We start from the raw sequence: 18,354 nt of genomic DNA on the forward strand, positions 1-18,354 counted from the left end.
GTCCCTAGCCCCGCCTCAGCCTCGTTCCCGACCCTTCACCTCCTTTCTCGGCCGCCCCTCCCGCCTCCGCCTGATGTCGCGGCACCGATCCCTGGTCTCGTGATTACGGTCTGTGCTCTCGCGATAGCGGCCTCGGGGGCGGGGAGAGCCCTGAGTGGCGGGGCCGGGGGGCGGCTCCGCGGGGAGTGCCCGGAGCGGGCTGCGACGACCCCAGTGCGCCATGGCCTCCCTGCGTGTCCTGCTGCGCGGCTTCCGCGGCCCGCTGCTCGCCTGGGCCGGCTGCTCGGCGCCGCGCTCCTTCGCCGCGGGTGAGTGCAGAGGCGGGGGCGGGTCTCGCGGGGGGTTCAGCCTGCACCCCCGGCCTGACCCCGACCTCCGCCCACCTCGGTGGGTGTCCGCCCCGCGCCCCCGGCCTGACCCCGACCTCCGCCCACCTCGGTGGGTGTCCGCCCCGCACCCCCGGCCTGACCCCGGCCCCCACGGAGTGTCCCACCTGCACCCCGACTTGACCCAGCCCTCCGCTCACCTCCGCGGGGTGTCCGCCCCGCACCCCCGGCCTGACCCCGACCTCCGCCCACCTCGGTGGGTGTCCGCCCCGCACCCCCGGCCTGACCCAGCCCCCGTCCCACCCCCCCCGGTCCCCACCCCGCTGCCCTCCGACCTCCCGGTGACCCGAGCTCGCCGAGCGCCTGCAGGGAGGAGCGGGTGGGTTACTGATTACCCGCGGCTTCTGCGCGGCCCTGGGGAGAGGTGCTGACGCCTGTGGCCATTTCAGGTGTCGGTTGCTGCTGGGCATTCAGGCCCCTGGGGCCGCAGCCCGGACAGTTTTGGCCCCAGGCCTTGCCTTGCACCCCGCCTCTCCGGGCAGCAGGGGCATAGACTGCTTCAGTCGGTCATGATGGAAACACCCGCTGGGGTCTCCACCCCACCCCCACCCCACCCCCACCCGCTCTCCTGCCTGAGCTTCCCCTGCAGCCCTCCGCAAGGCCAGCACTTCTGGGGAGTCTTGGTCATGCCTAGGGCTGGGGAAGAATCGTGTCCTTCCTCACCCCATGTAGCAGATCATGTTTTACCCCTAGATTCTCTTTGACCACCCTCTCCCTGCATCCTGACCTGTGCCAAGCAGGAATCCTTTTCTAGATCTCCTGGGACACAGGCACCCCACCACTGCACCCTGTACCCCCCTCACCCCGCGGCCCACCGGCCCTATTGCTCGCTTGCTGGGGTCCTCCCTGTGGCAGGGCCAGTCCCCTAGAAGGCCGTTCCCTTTCCCTGTCTGTACCCCCAGCCTGTCCACCCCCAAAGGCAGGTTTTCTGTCCTGTTCATGGTTTAACTCCCCCCAGCCTGGTAGTGTTTGTTGAGAGAATGAATTTCCCTGTCCTTTGTTCCTGCAGAATCAGGGCCCTCTCCCGGGCTCTGTTCTGGGAAGAGCCTACCACACACGTGTGGAGAGGGAAGAAGGAGTTATTAATTTAAGGAAATGCTCAGATATATGCGAGAATAGAGAGATTCAAAGGCTGCCGTGGAGCCGTGCAACTTTGAGCTGGGAGCCGAAGCCACCCGGGCTGGACGGGGTGACCCTGTGCCCGTCACTGGGTGCTCACCCCCCGTTTGGTAACTGCATGCGTGGATGTCCCTCTGTCCTTCCTGCTGTAGGTGCTAACTTTGAGTACATCGTCACAGAGAAAAAGGGGGAGAATGGCACCGTGGGGCTCATCCGGCTGAACCGGCCCAAAGTTCTCAACGCCCTGTGCGGCGGCCTGATCATGGAGCTCAACCAGGCCCTGGACGCCTTCGAGGACGACCCAGCCGTGGGGGCAATCGTCCTCACCGGCGGGGATAAGGCGTTTGCAGGTACAGCAGGCGCAGTCGTTCCTGCAGCACGTGCTGCTGTCCGAGGCTTCAGGAGAGACCCAGGCGTCTCGGAGAGGCGGGACCCAGCACAGCCGGGGGATGTAAATGCTACGGAGCCGGGCGCTGCGAACAGCTGGGATCAGTGCCTGTGCAGACGGTTAACGCTCGGTTGTAGTCCAGCCACAGGGCCACTTTGAAATAACTCGGGCTTTGGGGGTGCCCAGGGCCTAAGTGACAAGTGAAAAGCCCTGTTTTAGTTTCTCACTGCTGAAACAAATATCATGCAATAGATTGGCTTAAACATCGGAAATGTATTGGCTCCCGACTTGAGGCTAGGGGAACTCCAAAATCAAGGCGAAGCTTTCTCTCAGAAGACTGTCACCATCTCGGCTGGCTGTCGGCAACCCTTGGTCTTTGGCTTTTCCCTCACCTGGGGGCGTCTTCTCCTTTCTCTTCCGGGCTCTACGGACTTCCGGCTTCTGGCTGTTCCCCGCGGATTCTCCTTCTGTGTCCAATTTCCTTTGCTTATAAGGACCCCAGCTATACTGGATTAAAGCCCACCCTCCTTCAGTTTGGGCACCCCTTAACTGATAGCATGTTCCGAGGCCCCATTTACGGACGGCTCCACACCTCCAGGACCAGGAGTGGGGACTTGAGCCTTTTGTGGGAACATGTTTCGGTCCCCGACTCCCCTTCTCTGAGCCCACCTCCACCTGTTACCTGTCCCTGGGACCCTCTGGTCTCGCCGCACACATCTCAGTGTTTTGCCTGCTCTCCCTGCTTGTCCGGGGCTGTGGCCCCATGGGCACCTGCAGAGCTGGGCCCTGGGCTGTACTCACAGCCCCTCGGCCTGCATGTGGCAGGTACAACGTAGCTGCCTGTTGATTTGGGGGTTGCTAAACAGTGGGGTCTCTGCTTTCTGGTAATTGGACCCTTTTTCCACTCCTTTCCAGCCGGAGCTGATATTAAGGAAATGCAGAACTATACGTTCCAGAGCTGTTATTACCACAATTTCCTGGCCCGCTGGGACCACCTGACCCAGGTCAAGAAGCCGGTGATAGCTGCCGTCAACGGTTACGCTGTGCGTGTCGCCAGGTTCTCCTCGCTCAGAATGGCTTAAATTGTACCTGTGCACATAGAGTACGGCAGGGATTTTCATTTTGGAAAGGCCTTAGTTATGGTTCCAAGGCCAACAAACCCCTTTTCCTCTGAATGGTATAAGGAGTGGGAATTTTAAGGGGAGAAATGTTTCTGCGTGGACTTTTTGGTGGCTGTTCAGCTACTGACCTTTGGCTTCCTTTGTGAGTCTTCCCCGGGCCCTGCGACTCCCCAGGAAGGCCCTTCCCCCCCAGGGTGAGGACGGTGCAGTTTACGGACCCTTCTGGCCCTCGCCACGCTGATGAGCCAGTTCTTCCTGCTTTTAGAGCTCTCTGCCCCTGTGCTTGGTGTGCCAGCCTCTCCCATAGCCACGTGACAGCAGGCCCTGCACCAGGGCCGGCCCGGCCTGTGGGCAAGCAGGTGAGCCGACAAGCACCTCAACCCCTGACTCCTTTATTCCACAAAGGCCCCTTGCTCCATCCGGCTGTGGGCAGCTTGATAAGTTTCATTGGCTCACAGCCTCGCCCGCTCCTTTATGCCTTCTCTGGGCTGCTTTGGGGCAGACCCTTGGCCCAGAGCTGTGAGATTTACCGTCCAGCACTTTCCAGAGCGACGGTGGCCTTGGCGTTCCGCATCAGCTTTGGCGGATAACTTACGCAATGTGACTAACCTTTGCCACATCCTGGACTCTGTTTCATTTCAGTAGAAAATCTGAGCAGACAGAGGTCTTCTGGTAGACTCCGCTGCCAAGACTTGTGCTGATGCCTGTTTGTCTTGCAGCTGGGTGGAGGCTGTGAGCTCGCCATGATGTGTGACATCATCTACGCCGGGGAGAAAGCCCAGTTTGGGCAGCCCGAGATCTTACTGGGAACTATCCCAGGTAAGAGTCTGACTGTAGCTCTGGCATAAACTCATGTGGTGATGCCCCCAAATCAGCCCACCTCAGAGAGAATTGTAGACTGTTTGCAGTAATGGAAGGTGGGCTGCTGGATGAGAGGCGGGGGGCTGCCACCAGCCTGCTGGGAGGGGTGGGGCAGGGGCAGGGAGGCCTGGGGGTCCAGGGAGATGTCCTATGGGACATGTGACTTGATCCTGAGACCCAGGTGTGTGTGGGGGTGGGGGGTCTCCGAGACAAGCCTGCCCTGTGGTCTCAGGCCTCCTCCAGCATCCCCACCTGCAGCCCTGGGAGCCTGCCAGCCGCACTGGGTGTTCCCTTCATTACACTCGCCACAGGCCGCGGTGACCAGCGTCGCCCTCCCCCTTGCAGGTTCCGGGGGCACGCAGAGACTGACCCGCGCCGTGGGGAAGTCGCTGGCCATGGAGATGGTCCTCACCGGCGACCGCATCTCAGCCCAGGACGCCAAGCAGGCAGGTGCGGGCCGGGGGGCCTGGGGTCCACGGGGAGTGCAGGAGGGAGGGCACAGTGGGGCCCAAAGCCAGAGGACAGGGCCAGGGAAGGGGGTATCGGGGAGGGGGGGCGCAGGGGGTCTCCAGGTGTTCCCAGCTGTGTGCAGTAGGCCTGACGGCCTTGGAAGACCACACATGACAAAGGAGTGGCTGACCCATGGGTCCGGGTCAAAGGGTGACGATAAAATGAGCCCTGTCCCCTAGTCCTGTGCACTGTGGGGAGGTGCCCCACCCCTGACGCTGCGTGCCCCCTGCCCACAGGGGTGGCCTGTCCAGGCCGCTGTGTACCCGCCTGCCTCGCTTTCCCTTTGGCCTGGTGGTGGCTGCAGCGGAAGGTCTCAGTGCCTGCCCCAGGCAGCTCCAAGTGGACTCTCGCCCATTTGGAAGCCGTCCCTGTTCAGCACATGGAGAGCCTAGGCACGCAACGCTCTGCTCTCAAAAGTCATTAATGACTCGAAAAGAAACAGAACTAGTGCATTTCTACGTGGTTTTCCCCATTTTTGATTTAGGTCTTGTAAGCAAAGTTTTTCCTGTTGAAACATTGGTGGAAGAAGCCATCAGATGTGCAGAAAAAATTGCCAGCAATTCTAAAATTGTGTCAGCAATGGCCAAAGAATCGGTGAACGCAGGTAGGGGCTTCCCCTGGGAGCAGACGGGAGGGTCCCCGACGGCAGAGATGCAGCAACCGGACGGGTCTTATGGTCTGGGTTGCTCCACCCCAGCCACCGCGGGCAGAAATCGTGGATTTGCAGTATTTCCATCTTGGCCAGCTGTAGAGTCTGGCGCGTCAGGTCTCCTCCTCCTGCTGGACCCGGGGACCTGGCCAGCTGGGAGGGAGGGGAGGGAATGGTCGTGGGGGGGGTGACAGTCTCTGTAGTGGAACGGTCCCGCTCGTGGGTGATGGCGTCCTTCACCAGCCACAGGCCGTGTCCGCCTGGGCCAGCCGCTGCGTGGTGGCCCCAGCCTGCCCAGGGGCTCCACTGGCCCCTGAAAACAGCCAGTGGAAGATGGGGGGGCAGGCTCTCGCGGCCTCATTTGTGGATGCAGTTAGTTCTGATGGTGCCACGAACCCACCCCGCAGCGCCCGCTCTGGCTGGTGGGACCCGTGGGTTCAGCGCTGCCGAGGCTGAGCCCTGCAGGGCTGAGCCACCCCGGACAGGTTTCTCCACCCAGCCCGTTTACCCACCAGGAAATCGAACACCTCCGGGGGTGCTCAGGGCATCAGCTTAATAGGCTTGTGTTTGTGAAGCCACTTGTGGCCACGTTTGCGCAGTGGGTTTCCTCAGCGGAAGCTGCTGTCCCCAGGGGGCTGAGTGTGGTGGGTAGGGTCGGCCGCGGGCACCTGTTGTCCCCGCCATGCTGGGGGGCGAGTCGCTCGTCTGCCCGAGGGAGACACTGCCCGAGCCCCCGCTTTCCACTGCCACTCACAGTGGCCCGTCCTCACCTTCACCGAGAAGAGAGGGCCCACCCCGAGGCCCAGAGCGAGTGCGGCCTCCTGGGGCGGCACCGGCTCCGTCGGCCCTCGTCCTTAGTCACTGTCCCGTGTTTTCTTGGCAAATGGACAGAGTTATAAGTGTGACCGGGCAGCTCGCCTCACCCTCCATCCAGTTCCCTGTCCCGCTGCGGGGCCCAGGGCAGCCATCTGCCCCCTGCCTGACAGTCCAGAGGGGACCCCAGTTTGCACAAGTGGGGATCCAGGAACCGGGGGCCCGCCCCCCCCACACACATTGCCAGGCCCTGGGCAGGGCTGGGGGTCCCCACCTCCCCCGGCAGCATCACGGCTCATCGCCTCCTGGGTTTTCCTCTTCAGCTTTTGAAATGACTTTGGCAGAAGGAAATAAGTTGGAGAAGAAACTCTTTTATTCAACTTTTGCCACTGTAAGTAAACACAATTAAACTGGAAAATCACATATTCCAGTCTTAAAAATTGCTAGGAATTTCCTTTTAGATTTTATCATTAAACACCATTTGTTTTTGGTCAGAAGTGTTAGCTTCCCCTCTGACTGGGCCAGATGTGCTCCATCCGGGTGTCTTGATTTTAGCCAAAAATAGTGTGTAGGAAATGTTTGGGATTATTTCCTGTTACAAAAGACTTTATGAAATTGCATCCTTAACCAGCAGGCTCTTTATTTAAAGTACAATGCATTTTACCCAGGATTTTCCTAGAACATGCCAGTTGTTTGGAATGTGGTACAGACGTGTAGGTAAAACTTAGGGATTTCTGCCAGTGACATAAAGGAGGCCATTGTTCTCATTGTTCCCGTCCACCTCTTTTATTATTGGAAAGTCGCATCTAGGTGTTCGTAGAAAGATTAGAAATGGTTTCAGCTCTTGAGGAGGAAGGTGTCTGTGTGCACGTGCAGGTGGACACGCGTGTGCAGGCGCAGGGGGAGGGTGTGCCTGGAGCTGAGCTCTGCCTCCTGGCCCCGCTCCCGCCATGTGCAGGGGCTGCCCGGGCTGCTCTCTGGGGGTGTCCGTTCGCACAGGGGTGCCCGGCGGCCGGAAGCCTTTTTAAAAGGCCCATTCCCAGGCCGGGCCCTGATGGTCCGTAGGTGGGGCCAGGAGTCGGGGTTGAAACGCTGACCCTGTGAGAGCCCCTCCTGCTCCCCTGGGTGCGGGGAGGTGCCGGGAGCCGCCAGAGCCACACGCAGTGGGAAAGCCGAATTCAGCCTTCGCCTCTGCTGCCGCCCTGCCAGGAGGACCGGAGGGAGGGAATGACCGCCTTTGTGGAGAAGAGAAAGGCCAACTTCAGAGACCAGTAGTCGCCGGCCTGGAGGGAGGCAGAGCTGCTGGCCGTTCTCTCTCCAAGGGCAACAACGTGCCACACGTCCTCCCTGCCCGGCCGCAGGTGTGTGCCCGCGGGGGCAGCACAGCGGGGGCACTCACACCCTCTTGGGGCACAGCGTCTGTCCTCGCCCAGCGCTCTCACTGTGTCTGGAGCACGTGCGTGTTCTGGTCTGATCATGTTCTTTCAAATAAAAATCCCACTGTGGAGCCTTCAGCGTGCTTCAAACATTTTTACTTGATTTCAGGAAGGGGGAGGTGCCTGGGTGCCAGCCGAGTCTGTTTATGCAGCACCTGCGTGCGGGTGGGACGGGGGTGCACCCCGTGTGTCTGCGTGCGGGTGGGACGGGTGCACCCCGTGTGGTTGCGTGCGGGTGGGACGGGGGTGCACCCCGTGTGTCTGCGTGCGGGTGGGACAGGTGCACCCCATGTGGTTGCGTGCGGGTGGGACGGGTGCACCCCGTGTGTCTGCGTGCGGGTGGGACGGGGGTTCACCCGTGTGTCTGTGTGTGGGTCGGACGGGTGCACCCCGTGTGTCTGCGTGCGGGTGGGACGGGGGTGCACCCCGTGTGTCTGCGTGCGGGTGGGACGGGTGCACCCCATGTGGTTGCGTGCGGGTGGGATGGGTGCACCCCGTGTGTCTGCGTGCGGGTGGGACGGGGGTTCACCCGTGTGTCTGTGTGCGGGTCGGACGGGTGCACCCCATGTGTCTGCGTGCGGGTGGGACGGGGGTGCACCCCGTGGTGGTTGCGTGCGGGTGGGACGGGGGTGTACCCCGTGTGTCTGCGTGCGGGTGGGATGGGGGTGCACCCCGTGTGTCTGCGTGCGGGTGGGACGGGGGGTGCACCCCGTGTGTCTGCGTGCGGGTGGGACGGGGGTGCACCCCGTGGTGGTTGCGTGTGGGTGGGACGGGGGTGCACCCCATGTGTCTGCGTGTGGGTGGGACGGGTGCACCCCGTGTGTCTGCTTGCGGGTGGGACGGGGGTACACTCCATGGTTCGCCCCCACCTAAGCGTGCCTGTGATCGGGTCAGGCACGCTCAGCTTACCTTGCTCTCAACTGGCTCCTCTCTTCCTTGTAATCGTCTCTGGAGCTGCACCGTCTGTCTGTCTGGGTGTCTCTTCACTGAGTGAAAATGTTCAAATGGAGCCCAGGTCTGCACACAGCCATCGCCCCCACACTGCCCTCATCAGTAGCTTCCAGCAGGGATGGCCTCACCCACCAGGCCCCCGGCCAGGCCTGCTCCATGTGCCGGGTCTGAGCCCCAACTTGGACATGCAAGGTGGGGAAGCTGTCGGATGTCCTGCCGCCCTCGGAGGTCACGCTCTGCAGCAGGAAGCACTGGGTCCCCCAGGTGACTGGGTACACGGGCCCTGCTCCCCGAGGAAGGGGGAGGGGCAGCCTCCACCTTGTCTGACAGCCAGGTGTGCACAGGTAAGGATGACCCCTAGGACAAGGCCATTTCCGAGTGAGGCGGGCTGTGCTGTGGGTCGGGCTGTGAGGGACCCACCAGCCCTTGCGGTTAAGGAAGAATTGAACTGACCTTTGTAAAGGTTTCGGTAGCTGAATGTCTTAGATCATATACTCTTATAAATGTAACTTTGGTTACATTTGCACAGCAAAGCGGTGACACCTATAAAAACAAATATTAAAAAGTGTCCTGCAGACCCACTAGTCTTCCAGCTACTAACCTGTTTGCAGTCTTCACCCACACCCACTTCTGCTCTTTTGTGGGGAGTGGGAGGTTTTGCATGTGGTGATTGGAAATCCACTACTCCAGAGTGGGCTTCAGAAGTGAGAAAGGATTTGAGAAGGAAACAGAACTTTCTATAAATAAAGACCCGGACCACCAGAGCTGTTAAAGGAAAAGCTTCTCAGCAGCCTTAAATCCAGGACCTCATGGCTTTGTGGAGCCATTTGTGAACCGGGCGGCACAGAGACGAACACGGAAGCCAGCAAGCAGATGTTCTCATTGGCTGATGCTTCCCATTTTACTTCGCGTGTCTTAGGGAGTGGGGAGCAGATAAGCACTGGTGAGCTGTCCTACGGGACGGAAACTAGTTCATGGCCAGGTGCTGTTTACCTGTCGTTCCGTTTTCTCGGAAAGCCCCTGCAGGTCAATTATTTTTGTCTCCCTGAATAGCCCTCCTCGGAAAGGGGTCCCTCCCAGCAATGCCCAATGCAGGCTGCCATCTTTACTTAACAAAGCAAACACCGAGCTTTGATGGAGTCAAACTGGGGCAGAAGGCAGGGGTGACGTTATTTTCAGGTAAGAATCTCAGACTATTTGATGGTGCCACAGAACTTGAGCAAGGCTGGCCCGGTCGGATCGGCCTGTCCCCAAGGATGGATGTGAAAGGTTAATGTATTAAAGCTAAATAAACAAGTGCATGTTTCTGCTGGATGACATCCCACCTATGACAGACTCAAGAATAAACAGGCAGAGGCATGTGCCAAAGTAAAGGCATATCCAAGGGAGGAAACCTTGAAAGTTAAAAATTCATTTATTAGTTTAATTTTCAAGTGCACTGGCCAGTGGCCTCCATAACTTGATTTTTGGCCATGGAGCACTTGGTGCCACCCCAGTTCTGTGAAAGACAGTTTTGAGAACACTGTCCCTGGGCTGGCATGTCTAGCTGTGCTCTTGCTCTGAATCCATCTCGAAGGTCTGTATCCACGAAGTTATTTGGGTTCCAGAACTTGGCCAAGGCAGCTCCCATCCCTGAGACCGTCTCTTCGTTCTTGCCCCCGTCCCCAGCCTTGGAGCTCTGGGAGGGCTGTCGGACTTCGCTGTGCTGACGGTACCGCTGACAAACCCGAACATGACTGTCCGGGAGGTGACCGCACACCCCAAGAGGGGGCTTCTGCTTACTGTTAATTGTCCTCTGGCCCACCGTTGTCTTCTGGTTTTGTTTTGATTTGCTTTTCAGGCTGAAACCTTCCCTTCTCGTTCATTTACATAAAACTGGTTTTTCCCTCGAATGTTTGTACTAAAAGTTAAAGCTGTAGGGTGATGACCCTACCGCCCTCCTCCTAAGGTGTGTAGAAACTGTCCCCAAGCACAACCTCATGCCGGGGCCCACTCGCTGCTCCGTGCAGCCCACCTGCCATCGCAGGGCCCACCACCGGCTCCTGGCCCCAGCTCCACACGGTGTCCAGGGCTCCCCTGGGCAGGTCCTGACTTCCCAGAGCCGAGTGTTCAGTGTTGTTGGGGGCCGGGACTCGGGGTACTGACCTGGCAACACGGACGTAGCCAGGGCCTCTCCCAGCAGCGAGAGTCTGTCCAGTGCCACTGTTGCCCTCGCTCAGAGTGTTTTACAGAACTTTCCCCAGAAGCTGTCAGGCCTCCAGTGTTTCGTGTCATAGCGGGACTGACGGCCACACCACCCCGCGCCCGGAGGAACGAGTGTGCGGTGTGCCCCGGGCCTCCTCCCAGTGGGGGCCGGGTCCACGGAGAGTGTCCTGAGAGGAGCATGAGGGGGGAGCCACTCGCCTTCATGACGTATCTCAGGAGCCAGGCGGTGCCACGTCCACGACCTTCTCGGGGTCCAGTGGATGCAAGGTCCGCCCAGCTCTGAGGGAAGGGAACCCAGACTCCACCTCGAAGGACACAGGTCCACGCCGCAGGATGAGAAGAGCCCTGGGAGGGGCCCCCTGGGTGAGGTCGTCTCCCCTCTGGGGTGCTGGAAGGTGGTGGCACCCCAAGGAAGGGAAAGCAGGGTGCAGCCGGTGATCCTGACTCGGAAGGGGTTAACCTGGGAGCCGGGCATCCAGACTCCGGGACAGCCCAGGCAGGCGTCAGTGGTCAGGGAGGAGGGGCTGTGCCGGCGGAAGGCAAGGTGCTCCCTCTGTTCAGAGGAAGGCGCTGTGGGGGGCGGGACCGAGCCGTGGGTGCACCCCCCCCCATACTGGACGGCCAGCGTCAGGGTTCTGCGCATGGAGCAGCGAGCTGGCACAGCGCGACAGGAACCCAAGGCAGGGGGTAGGGAGCCTCCAATGCCAGCGCACCCGGGCCGGGGATTAGATTCGGGGGACCCCGGGGCGCCTGCAAGGCAGGAGTGTGACCCGCCGGCTCTTCCGTCCCCTGCGCAGCCGCCCTCGGGAAGTCCTGGGCGCGCCCCGAGCCTCTGGGACCCGCCCCGGCCGCGCGCGCTCCCGCCTCCCCGCGCCCCGCAGTGGTGGCGACATGGTGGTGCTGAAGGGCGTCCCCGCGCTGCTGTCCCCGGAGCTGCTCTACGCCCTGGCGCGGATGGGCCACGGAGACGAGATCGGTGAGCGCCTCGGGGCCGGGACCCCACCGCGCCCGGGCTCCTCGGGAAATGCGGCCCCGGGCGGGCTGCGCCGGCGTCCTGGGCGTCTGCCCCGGGCGGTCACGAGGACGCGGCCCGGGTCCGGAGGGGCTGTCCCCCCGGGGTAGGGCCGGCCGCTCCCCACCCCATCCCGGTGCCTCCCGGGTCTGGGCGGGACCGCAGCCTCCGACCTCGGCCCAACGCCCCTTCGACTCGCGCTCGACCTGCCCGACCTGTCCCAGACGACCCCCGAGGGTCCCCGACCGCGCCGGGGCGTCCTGACCCGGCGTGTTCGCGAGGGGCTCCGTCCCCCCGGTGGCCCCTACCCCGCCTCGCCTGCATTCCCTATTTTACCCCGGGATAAAGGTTCCTCTCCAACTGGGGTTGGGGCCTGGGGACTCCGACACGTCCGTCCTGAGACCCCCGCAGCGGTGGGGACGGGTCGGGATGGGGGTGGGCGGCGCGCTGGGCCCCGGGAGGGGAGCGGGTCTTGACCTCTGCAGTTTCAGTCCTCGCGGATGCGAACTTCCCCACCTCCGCCATCTGCCAGTGCGGCCCCGCGGAGATCCGCGCCGACGGTGAGCTCCCGCGCCCCCCCACCCCCAACCCGGGCCGGGGCAGCCGGGGACGGGGGAGGCCCGGGATCAGAGGGGCTGGGTGCGTCCTGGGCCGAGGCACCCAGCCCTTCCCTGGGAGCCTGAGAGCGCCAGTCCCAGCCCCCGTCTCCCGCGCTGAGCCTGGGAGGAAGCCCGCGAGGGCCTCTCAAAGCCGGGAAGCTGAGACCCTGGTCAGTGTAGTGCCCTGTCCGCTAGCGTCTGGGCCTTGGGGCCCCCTGGGCAGGTCACTGACCTTGGCAGTGGAAGTCCCAGAGTTGTGACAGATGCCCTTGGAGTGTTTCCAAGCATCCTCACACCCTTGTTTCCCCCGACAGCCCCCGACAGCGGGCTGGGTGGTGGTGAGTGTAGTGTTGACCGTCCCTCGACGGTGTGAGGTGGGAGCAAGGTCTCCATGCAGAGCTGAGGCACAGATTTAAGGGCCGGGTAAACCCAAGAACCTCTAGACATAGGGGGCAAGAGGTGCGGGGCCACCTGGATCCCCTCCAAGGGCCGTCCCCTCCAGGCTCCCAGAGGCCTGCCTCGGCCTCCACCCCCAACTCAGGGAGCTCAGCCAGCCCTGCCTCTGTTTACCCCATTGGCCACATGACCCACGGTGCCTGGCTCCCCAAGGAAAGTGGGGACGCCATCAGCCCTGGAAGGAGCTGGGTGTCCGTCCCTGGGATTTACCCTCTCAGAGACTTGGGAACGACCAGAATACTTGAAGCTTGCCCGTCAGTGGGAAACAAGCAACACGGACTCAGAGGGGAATATGCGGAAAACCCTGACCTCCTAGAAACCAAAGACTGAAGGAAATACGCTGAGATGTTAGCAGGGTTCTCTCTAGGTGCTCAGATCGCAGCTGGGTTTTTTCCCTTTTCGTAGATTTCTTTATTTCCAAGTCATGGTCAATGAGAGTGCTGAACTTTAACAACCTCAAACCGGCTTTGCAAAGGAGGGAGAGTCCTGGCTGTGGAGCCAGGCGGGCCTGGTTTTGTGTCTCCTTAGAGGCTGCCAGGCCTTGGGCCAGCCCAGCCCTGTCCTCGAACCTCCCTGTCCTCCCTGTGGAGCAAAGACGTGGCTCCATGTCAGGGCTCTTCCCGGGGAGGCCGAGGAGATGGCGCGTGAGGGCCCACGCAGCTGCTGCAACAAACAGCCTGCCCTGGGTTGGCATAAACAACGAGAATTTATTGGCTCTTGGTTTTGAGGCTAGGGGAAGTCCAAAATCAACCCTGGCATTGTGGGGCTGGCTGCTGGCGATCCTTGGTCCTTGGCTTTTCCGTCACATGGCCGTGCCCATGGCGGTGTCCTCTCCTTTCTCCTCGGGGCTCCTCTCTAAGTCTGAATTCCATTCTATTTATGAAGGACTCCAGTAACCAGATTAAAACCCAATCTGGCACATCAACTGAAGTGATGTCTTGAGGAGATCTTAGTTACGACAGGTCCCCACACACCAGTGTGCGACCAAGGCCAAGAGCATGTCTGAATTGGGGTTCAGAATTCACACCACAGTCTGCCCTCTGGACCCCAAAAAGCCATGCTCTTCCCACATGCAGAATACATCAATTCCATCACAGCTTCCCGAAGCCTCAGGACCCGTGCCCCTAAGTACAGGTCTCACCAAGGTCTGCCATGAGTGTGGCCTGTCCTGGGGCACGGTCCCCTCCGGCTGTGGGCCCTGGAAACCTAGAGAACGAGTTATCTGCTTCTGTACCCCAAGGAGGGACAGGTGTGGGATAGGGATTCTTCCAGAAGGGAGGACTTGGAAGGGGAACGGCTCCTGGGCCCCAAGCAAGCCCGATACCCAGCGGGGCAAAGTCCAGCGGATCTCAAGGGCTGACGGAGGTTGTGTCCTCCGGGCCTGATGGGGCACAGCCCGCCCCTTCCACGCACTTGAGCAGTGGCCACGCTCTCCCCCAATGCTGGGGCGAAGACCCCACCTTCTCCGAGTGTCAGGTGGTGGCCAGGCCTCCGCACATGGCCCCATTGGCCGAGAGCCCCTCGGTCCCCTTGTCCCACCTGAGTCCTCACCAGTGGCCATCGGTGAGGTGTTTTCCCTCAAACCATCGGAAGTTTGTTCATTCAGGGGTCTAAACACCAGAAGCTTCCAAACAGCAGCATTCCTTTAAAAGGATGCATGTTGTGGCTGCCGGTCTGAAGGGCACACACGCCGCAGCCGAGGGGCAGCACGTCTAGCCCAGGCGCAGAGTAGATGGGGACTGGCTGGACCCGGGCCCGAGTTTGGTGCATTGACCATATCACACCCCGAGTTGCTTTCCTGTGTTGGTGGCTCCACTCACTTGCGGCTCCCTGGGGCCCTGAGTCCTTGCTGGCCGGGAGGGCCACTGTCAGGTGAGACTCAGGTGTGCAGGTGTGGCAGGAGGGCAGGGACGAGGGCAGCAGGGACAGAGCCTCCCCTTGCCGGGTGGGGGCTCTGTCCCCTGAGCTCTGGGCTCTGCCCTCCCAGGCCTGGGCATCCCGCGGCTCCTGGAAGCTGTGCTGAAGCTGCTGCCCTTGGACACCTACGTGGAGAGTCCGGTGAGCTGGGCCCACAGCACTGCCCTGCCTCGGTTTCCCTTTTGCCTGAATTCAGAGGACCCACTTGCTGATGCTTTCTGGGACTGGCTGTGGGGTGAGGGGGGAGGACACATGTCTGCCCCAGGGCCCTTGAGCTCCTGCCCCTCATCTGAGGAACCCTGAGCTGTCCCTGCAAGGCGAGGCCTGGAGACCCCAGGGCAGCTGGGTGGGTGGGGGCAGCACAGCCCATGTCCCCGTTCCCCCACCCAGGCTGCCGTCATGGAGCTGGTGGCCAGCGACAGGGCGAGGGGCCTGCAGACCCCGGTGTGGAAAGACTACGAGGCTCTCCTCGCCAGGGCGGACTGCACGGTGAGCCCACTGCCCCACCAGGAAGGGGCGGAAGACAGGGGCCCCCAAATACTGCCTCCTGCTACCACCCCAGAGGTGGGCGGCTGGGCCCGGCCTCCCTCCTGGGGTGCTCGGCCCCACAGCTGTCCCGAAAGGCTGCCCTATAGGGCCTGCGGCTCTGCCTCCCACCCCCACCCCAGCTCTTGCTTTGGGTGGTCTCTGAGGACCGCTGAGGGGGACCCTACCCCTGTGTGCAGAGCTCAGCCCAGGAGAGAACCGAGGGGCCCTGGGAGGGGCAGCTGTGGCTCTGGAACGATGATGTGGCCACAGTGGGGGGCCTCTTCCCCCGGGAGGCCAATTCTCCGGGGTGGGCTCAGCTCCTGAGTCCGGGGGCTCTGCCTTAGGCTGAGGGGGCCACCTGCCCCCCAGGACCTCCTCAGGGTCCTGGAGCCCGGCTGAGCTTTGCCCTGGAGGCAGGAAGACCTCGGTCCAGCCGCTCTGGACCCCATATTTCCCTTCCTTTTGTCACGAGTTCCCCAGCCGGCCAGTGTCGGGGATCGGTGCCCCAAGTGTCCCCGCGAGTGCCCCCTGCTGTCCCCGCTGGGCATCCCGGGTCCTGCTTGCCCTCAGGGGGCCGCACGGGGGCTCAGCCCAGCTCCACGCCTCCGAGGTGCCTGCGGGAGGCTGTCACGGGCAGGGGGGTCAGAGGGGACCCCGGGGATGCTGGAGCAGGGCCTGCCTGGGGCTCCGCTCCTGTCGGCAGGGCTCACGGGCTCACTGGGACCTCAGGCTGGACCCCGGGCGGGCCAGGCAGCACCTCCGTCCACACCCACTGCCGTGCAGGGACACGGCTGCCCCGTCCTCGGGAGTCAGGGTCCTCAGCCCACGCCAGGAGCAAAAGAAAAGCAGCTCAGAAGGCCGTGCTCCTGCTGGCTCTAACGCGGCTGGGGGCTCAGGGGCCTGGCCCTTGCATCCACTTGTGACCACTGCCATTTTGCCTTCCAGAAAACCCTAGAGAAGATAGAACGGTTTGCATTTTATGAGCGGGCGAAAAAGGCTTTCGCGGTTGTAGCAACTGGGTGAGTCCCAGGCTTTTCGCTGTCTCCCAACACTGGGGGCCCCTCTCGGATCCTGGGGCTCCCCCACCCTCTGCTCAGCCCCTGCTCCAAGAAACTGGATGACATGGAGCAGGAACATGAGGGATTGGGGGGCTGGGGGTCCCCTCTTTACCCAAGGCAGCTGGGCCCTGAGCTTCTGTTCAGAGGAGGGGATGGAGGTGGACGGGGTCAGTCCCGAGAGGACTTGGGGTGCCAGGGAGGACCCACACGCTCGGCCTGGCTCCTTTGCAGGGAAACCGCCCTGTACGGAAACCTCATCCTGAAGAAGGGGGTGCTTGCGCCCGACACCCCACAGTAGTCCTGGGTGAAGACTGTCTGTAGCCCCACGAGGAATGGAGGAGCCCTGAACCCAGCACACCGCACCCCAACAGTCCTGCCAGCCCTGGGCCCTCCACCAGCCCACAGCAGCCAGAGCCGGGCCCAGCCAGGCTGCAGGGGCGGGCGCCACTCAGGGTCCTGCTCACCAGCTGGGGCTCCCCCCGACCCCCAGGTGTATAAAAATGATGCAATGTCTGTCGATTTGTCGCCACAGTCTAAAGCACTTAAACAATGCTTCCTTCTTACTCAAACGCTTGTTTGGCTCCCGGCTCCGGGAAGTCACCAGCTCCCCAAACACACCACGGCTGCCCTGGGGAATACGTGGGAATCGGGCCTCGCCTTTCCCGCAGCCGGGTCAGACCCCGCCGGCCAGGGGCTCATGGGCTCCGGAAAGGCCTGGAGGGCTGCGCAGACCCCGCCGAGGTGTGCTGGGGGCGTGGGAACCCCGGGAGCACCCCTGCTCAGGCAGGAGGCGGGGGGCCGTCCTGTGGCCCCAGGTCAGCTTTCAGCGGCAGAGCTGGTCGAGCACCCGCTGGGTGCCCTCCGGCAGTGGCGCTGAGCCCCGGGGATAGAGACCCGTGATTTGGCCACTGCTCTCCTGGAGCCTGAATTGTCCTGGGACACGTGGTGAACGAGTAAGAGGACGTCTGTGCCCGGTGCCCAGGTGAGTAGGACACGGGGGTGGGGAGTGGTGGCCGCCTGGGAGGGGCCAGCGGCACGAGGACCTGGTGCCTGGACCAGGAGAGGAGGGGGGAGGTCCCAGGGCTCTGACCGCCCCACCAGACGGGGCAGGTGGGCTGTGGTCCAGGGCGGACGGGTGGCGGGAGCTGCCCACCACCGGGGGCGTGCTGGCCCCTGACCCAGACCCTCCACAAGGCCTCAGCCAAGTGACCCCCATCGAATGCGGGGTTCTCTGCCCGATGCACTCACAGCTGATCTATGATGCCGGCTCTCAAAGGGAGAAAGTTTATTGCTCCATGAAGCAGAACAGACGGCCTGTCGCCCTAAACCTGTCTCCCCCAACCACAGCAACCCTGAGAGTTTTGTGGTGTCAGAAGGTGGACAGGTTTGTCCCCAGAAGGAAAGTTAGGGTTAAAACACAGGCATGTATAGTACAGTGAGTCTTGTGGACAATGTCCGCGATTATCTGTACAGATATAAAAATGTTCTTACATAACTAGAACAAATGTACAACACTATTACAAAGAATTAACAATGGGCAAGATGTACTATCAACTGTAGTTAGCAGTAATATTTTAACATCTTTCATCAACAGTAACAAATGTACACCAATCCTATCCATCAGTAATAGGGGGGAGAAGAAGTATAGGGGGATTTAGGTTTTTTATTCTTTTCTGGAGTAATGAAAATGTTCTAAATTTGATCATGGTGATGTGTGCACAAGTTTGTGACAATACTGTGAGCCAGTGATTGTATACTTCAGGTGAATTGTATGGTGTGTGAATATATCTCAATAAAGTTGCATTAAAATAAAAAAGTAAAAGATGGGCAAGGTTTAGGATAATGCGTAGAATGGCCTGAGATTATCTCATTATTGAGCAAGCACAAACTGATTACATGCTTAGCCACAGAGCATAAGAAAATGGCAGCCTTAATGTGACAATGGGCATGATTTTTAGTATTATGAGGTATTGGTTGCTTATAGGTTAAAGTCTAAGCTACTGCCCGTGTCAGACGGGCTCATTTAGGTTAAATCCAGCTTGGTCTGGTGCGATAGCTTAGGAACTGGGGAGGGTTGGTTCTGGGCTGACTTCATTAATAAACATGAGGGGCTGTGTTTATTATCATAGGACCCTAAAGTTGAAAACCAGGGTAAGGGGGTAGAAGCAGGGCCAGTCATGAGGTTTTTGCAATGACAAGGTAAAGGCTGTGTAGTTAGACATCATCGGAGATTGGGCTGCTGGGTTCAGCGGGTGTCGGTAATTTCAGGTCTTTCCTTTCGGCTTGTTCCGCTAAAGAGTAAGAAGCAGCATCTGCATCATGGTTTGGCTATCTTAATTATTTGT

At 60.9% G+C, this 18,354-nt stretch overlaps 2 protein-coding genes across 3 annotated transcripts; both read left to right on the plus strand.

Moving 5' to 3' along the window:
- The first annotated feature begins 153 nt into the window (after positions 1–153).
- On the plus strand, positions 154–7,361 carry ECHS1 (enoyl-CoA hydratase, short chain 1). The gene is made up of 8 exons (XM_037804491.1): positions 154–308; positions 1,658–1,855; positions 2,809–2,936; positions 3,734–3,833; positions 4,221–4,325; positions 4,870–4,989; positions 6,171–6,238; positions 7,057–7,361. Exons 1-8 carry the CDS (start codon positions 221–223, stop codon positions 7,120–7,122), a joined length of 873 nt encoding a protein of 290 aa, XP_037660419.1. The 5' UTR covers positions 154–220; the 3' UTR covers positions 7,123–7,361.
- A 3,630-nt stretch (positions 7,362–10,991) lies between these two features.
- On the plus strand, positions 10,992–16,578 carry FUOM (fucose mutarotase). Of its 2 annotated transcripts, XM_037804804.1 has the most exons (7): positions 10,992–11,126; positions 11,237–11,415; positions 11,943–12,011; positions 14,494–14,564; positions 14,814–14,912; positions 15,897–15,970; positions 16,241–16,578. In XM_037804804.1, exons 2-7 carry the CDS (start codon positions 11,331–11,333, stop codon positions 16,305–16,307), a joined length of 465 nt encoding a protein of 154 aa, XP_037660732.1. In that variant the 5' UTR covers positions 10,992–11,126; positions 11,237–11,330; the 3' UTR covers positions 16,308–16,578. The 2 variants fall into 2 exon arrangements, with proteins under 2 accessions (XP_037660732.1, XP_037660731.1); XM_037804803.1 differs by lacking the exons at positions 10,992–11,126; positions 11,943–12,011.
- Positions 16,579–18,354: the final 1,776 nt, after the last annotated feature.

This window comes from Choloepus didactylus, chromosome 15, assembly GCF_015220235.1.
Source record: "Choloepus didactylus isolate mChoDid1 chromosome 15, mChoDid1.pri, whole genome shotgun sequence".
Classification (NCBI taxonomy): domain Eukaryota; kingdom Metazoa; phylum Chordata; class Mammalia; order Pilosa; family Megalonychidae; genus Choloepus; species Choloepus didactylus.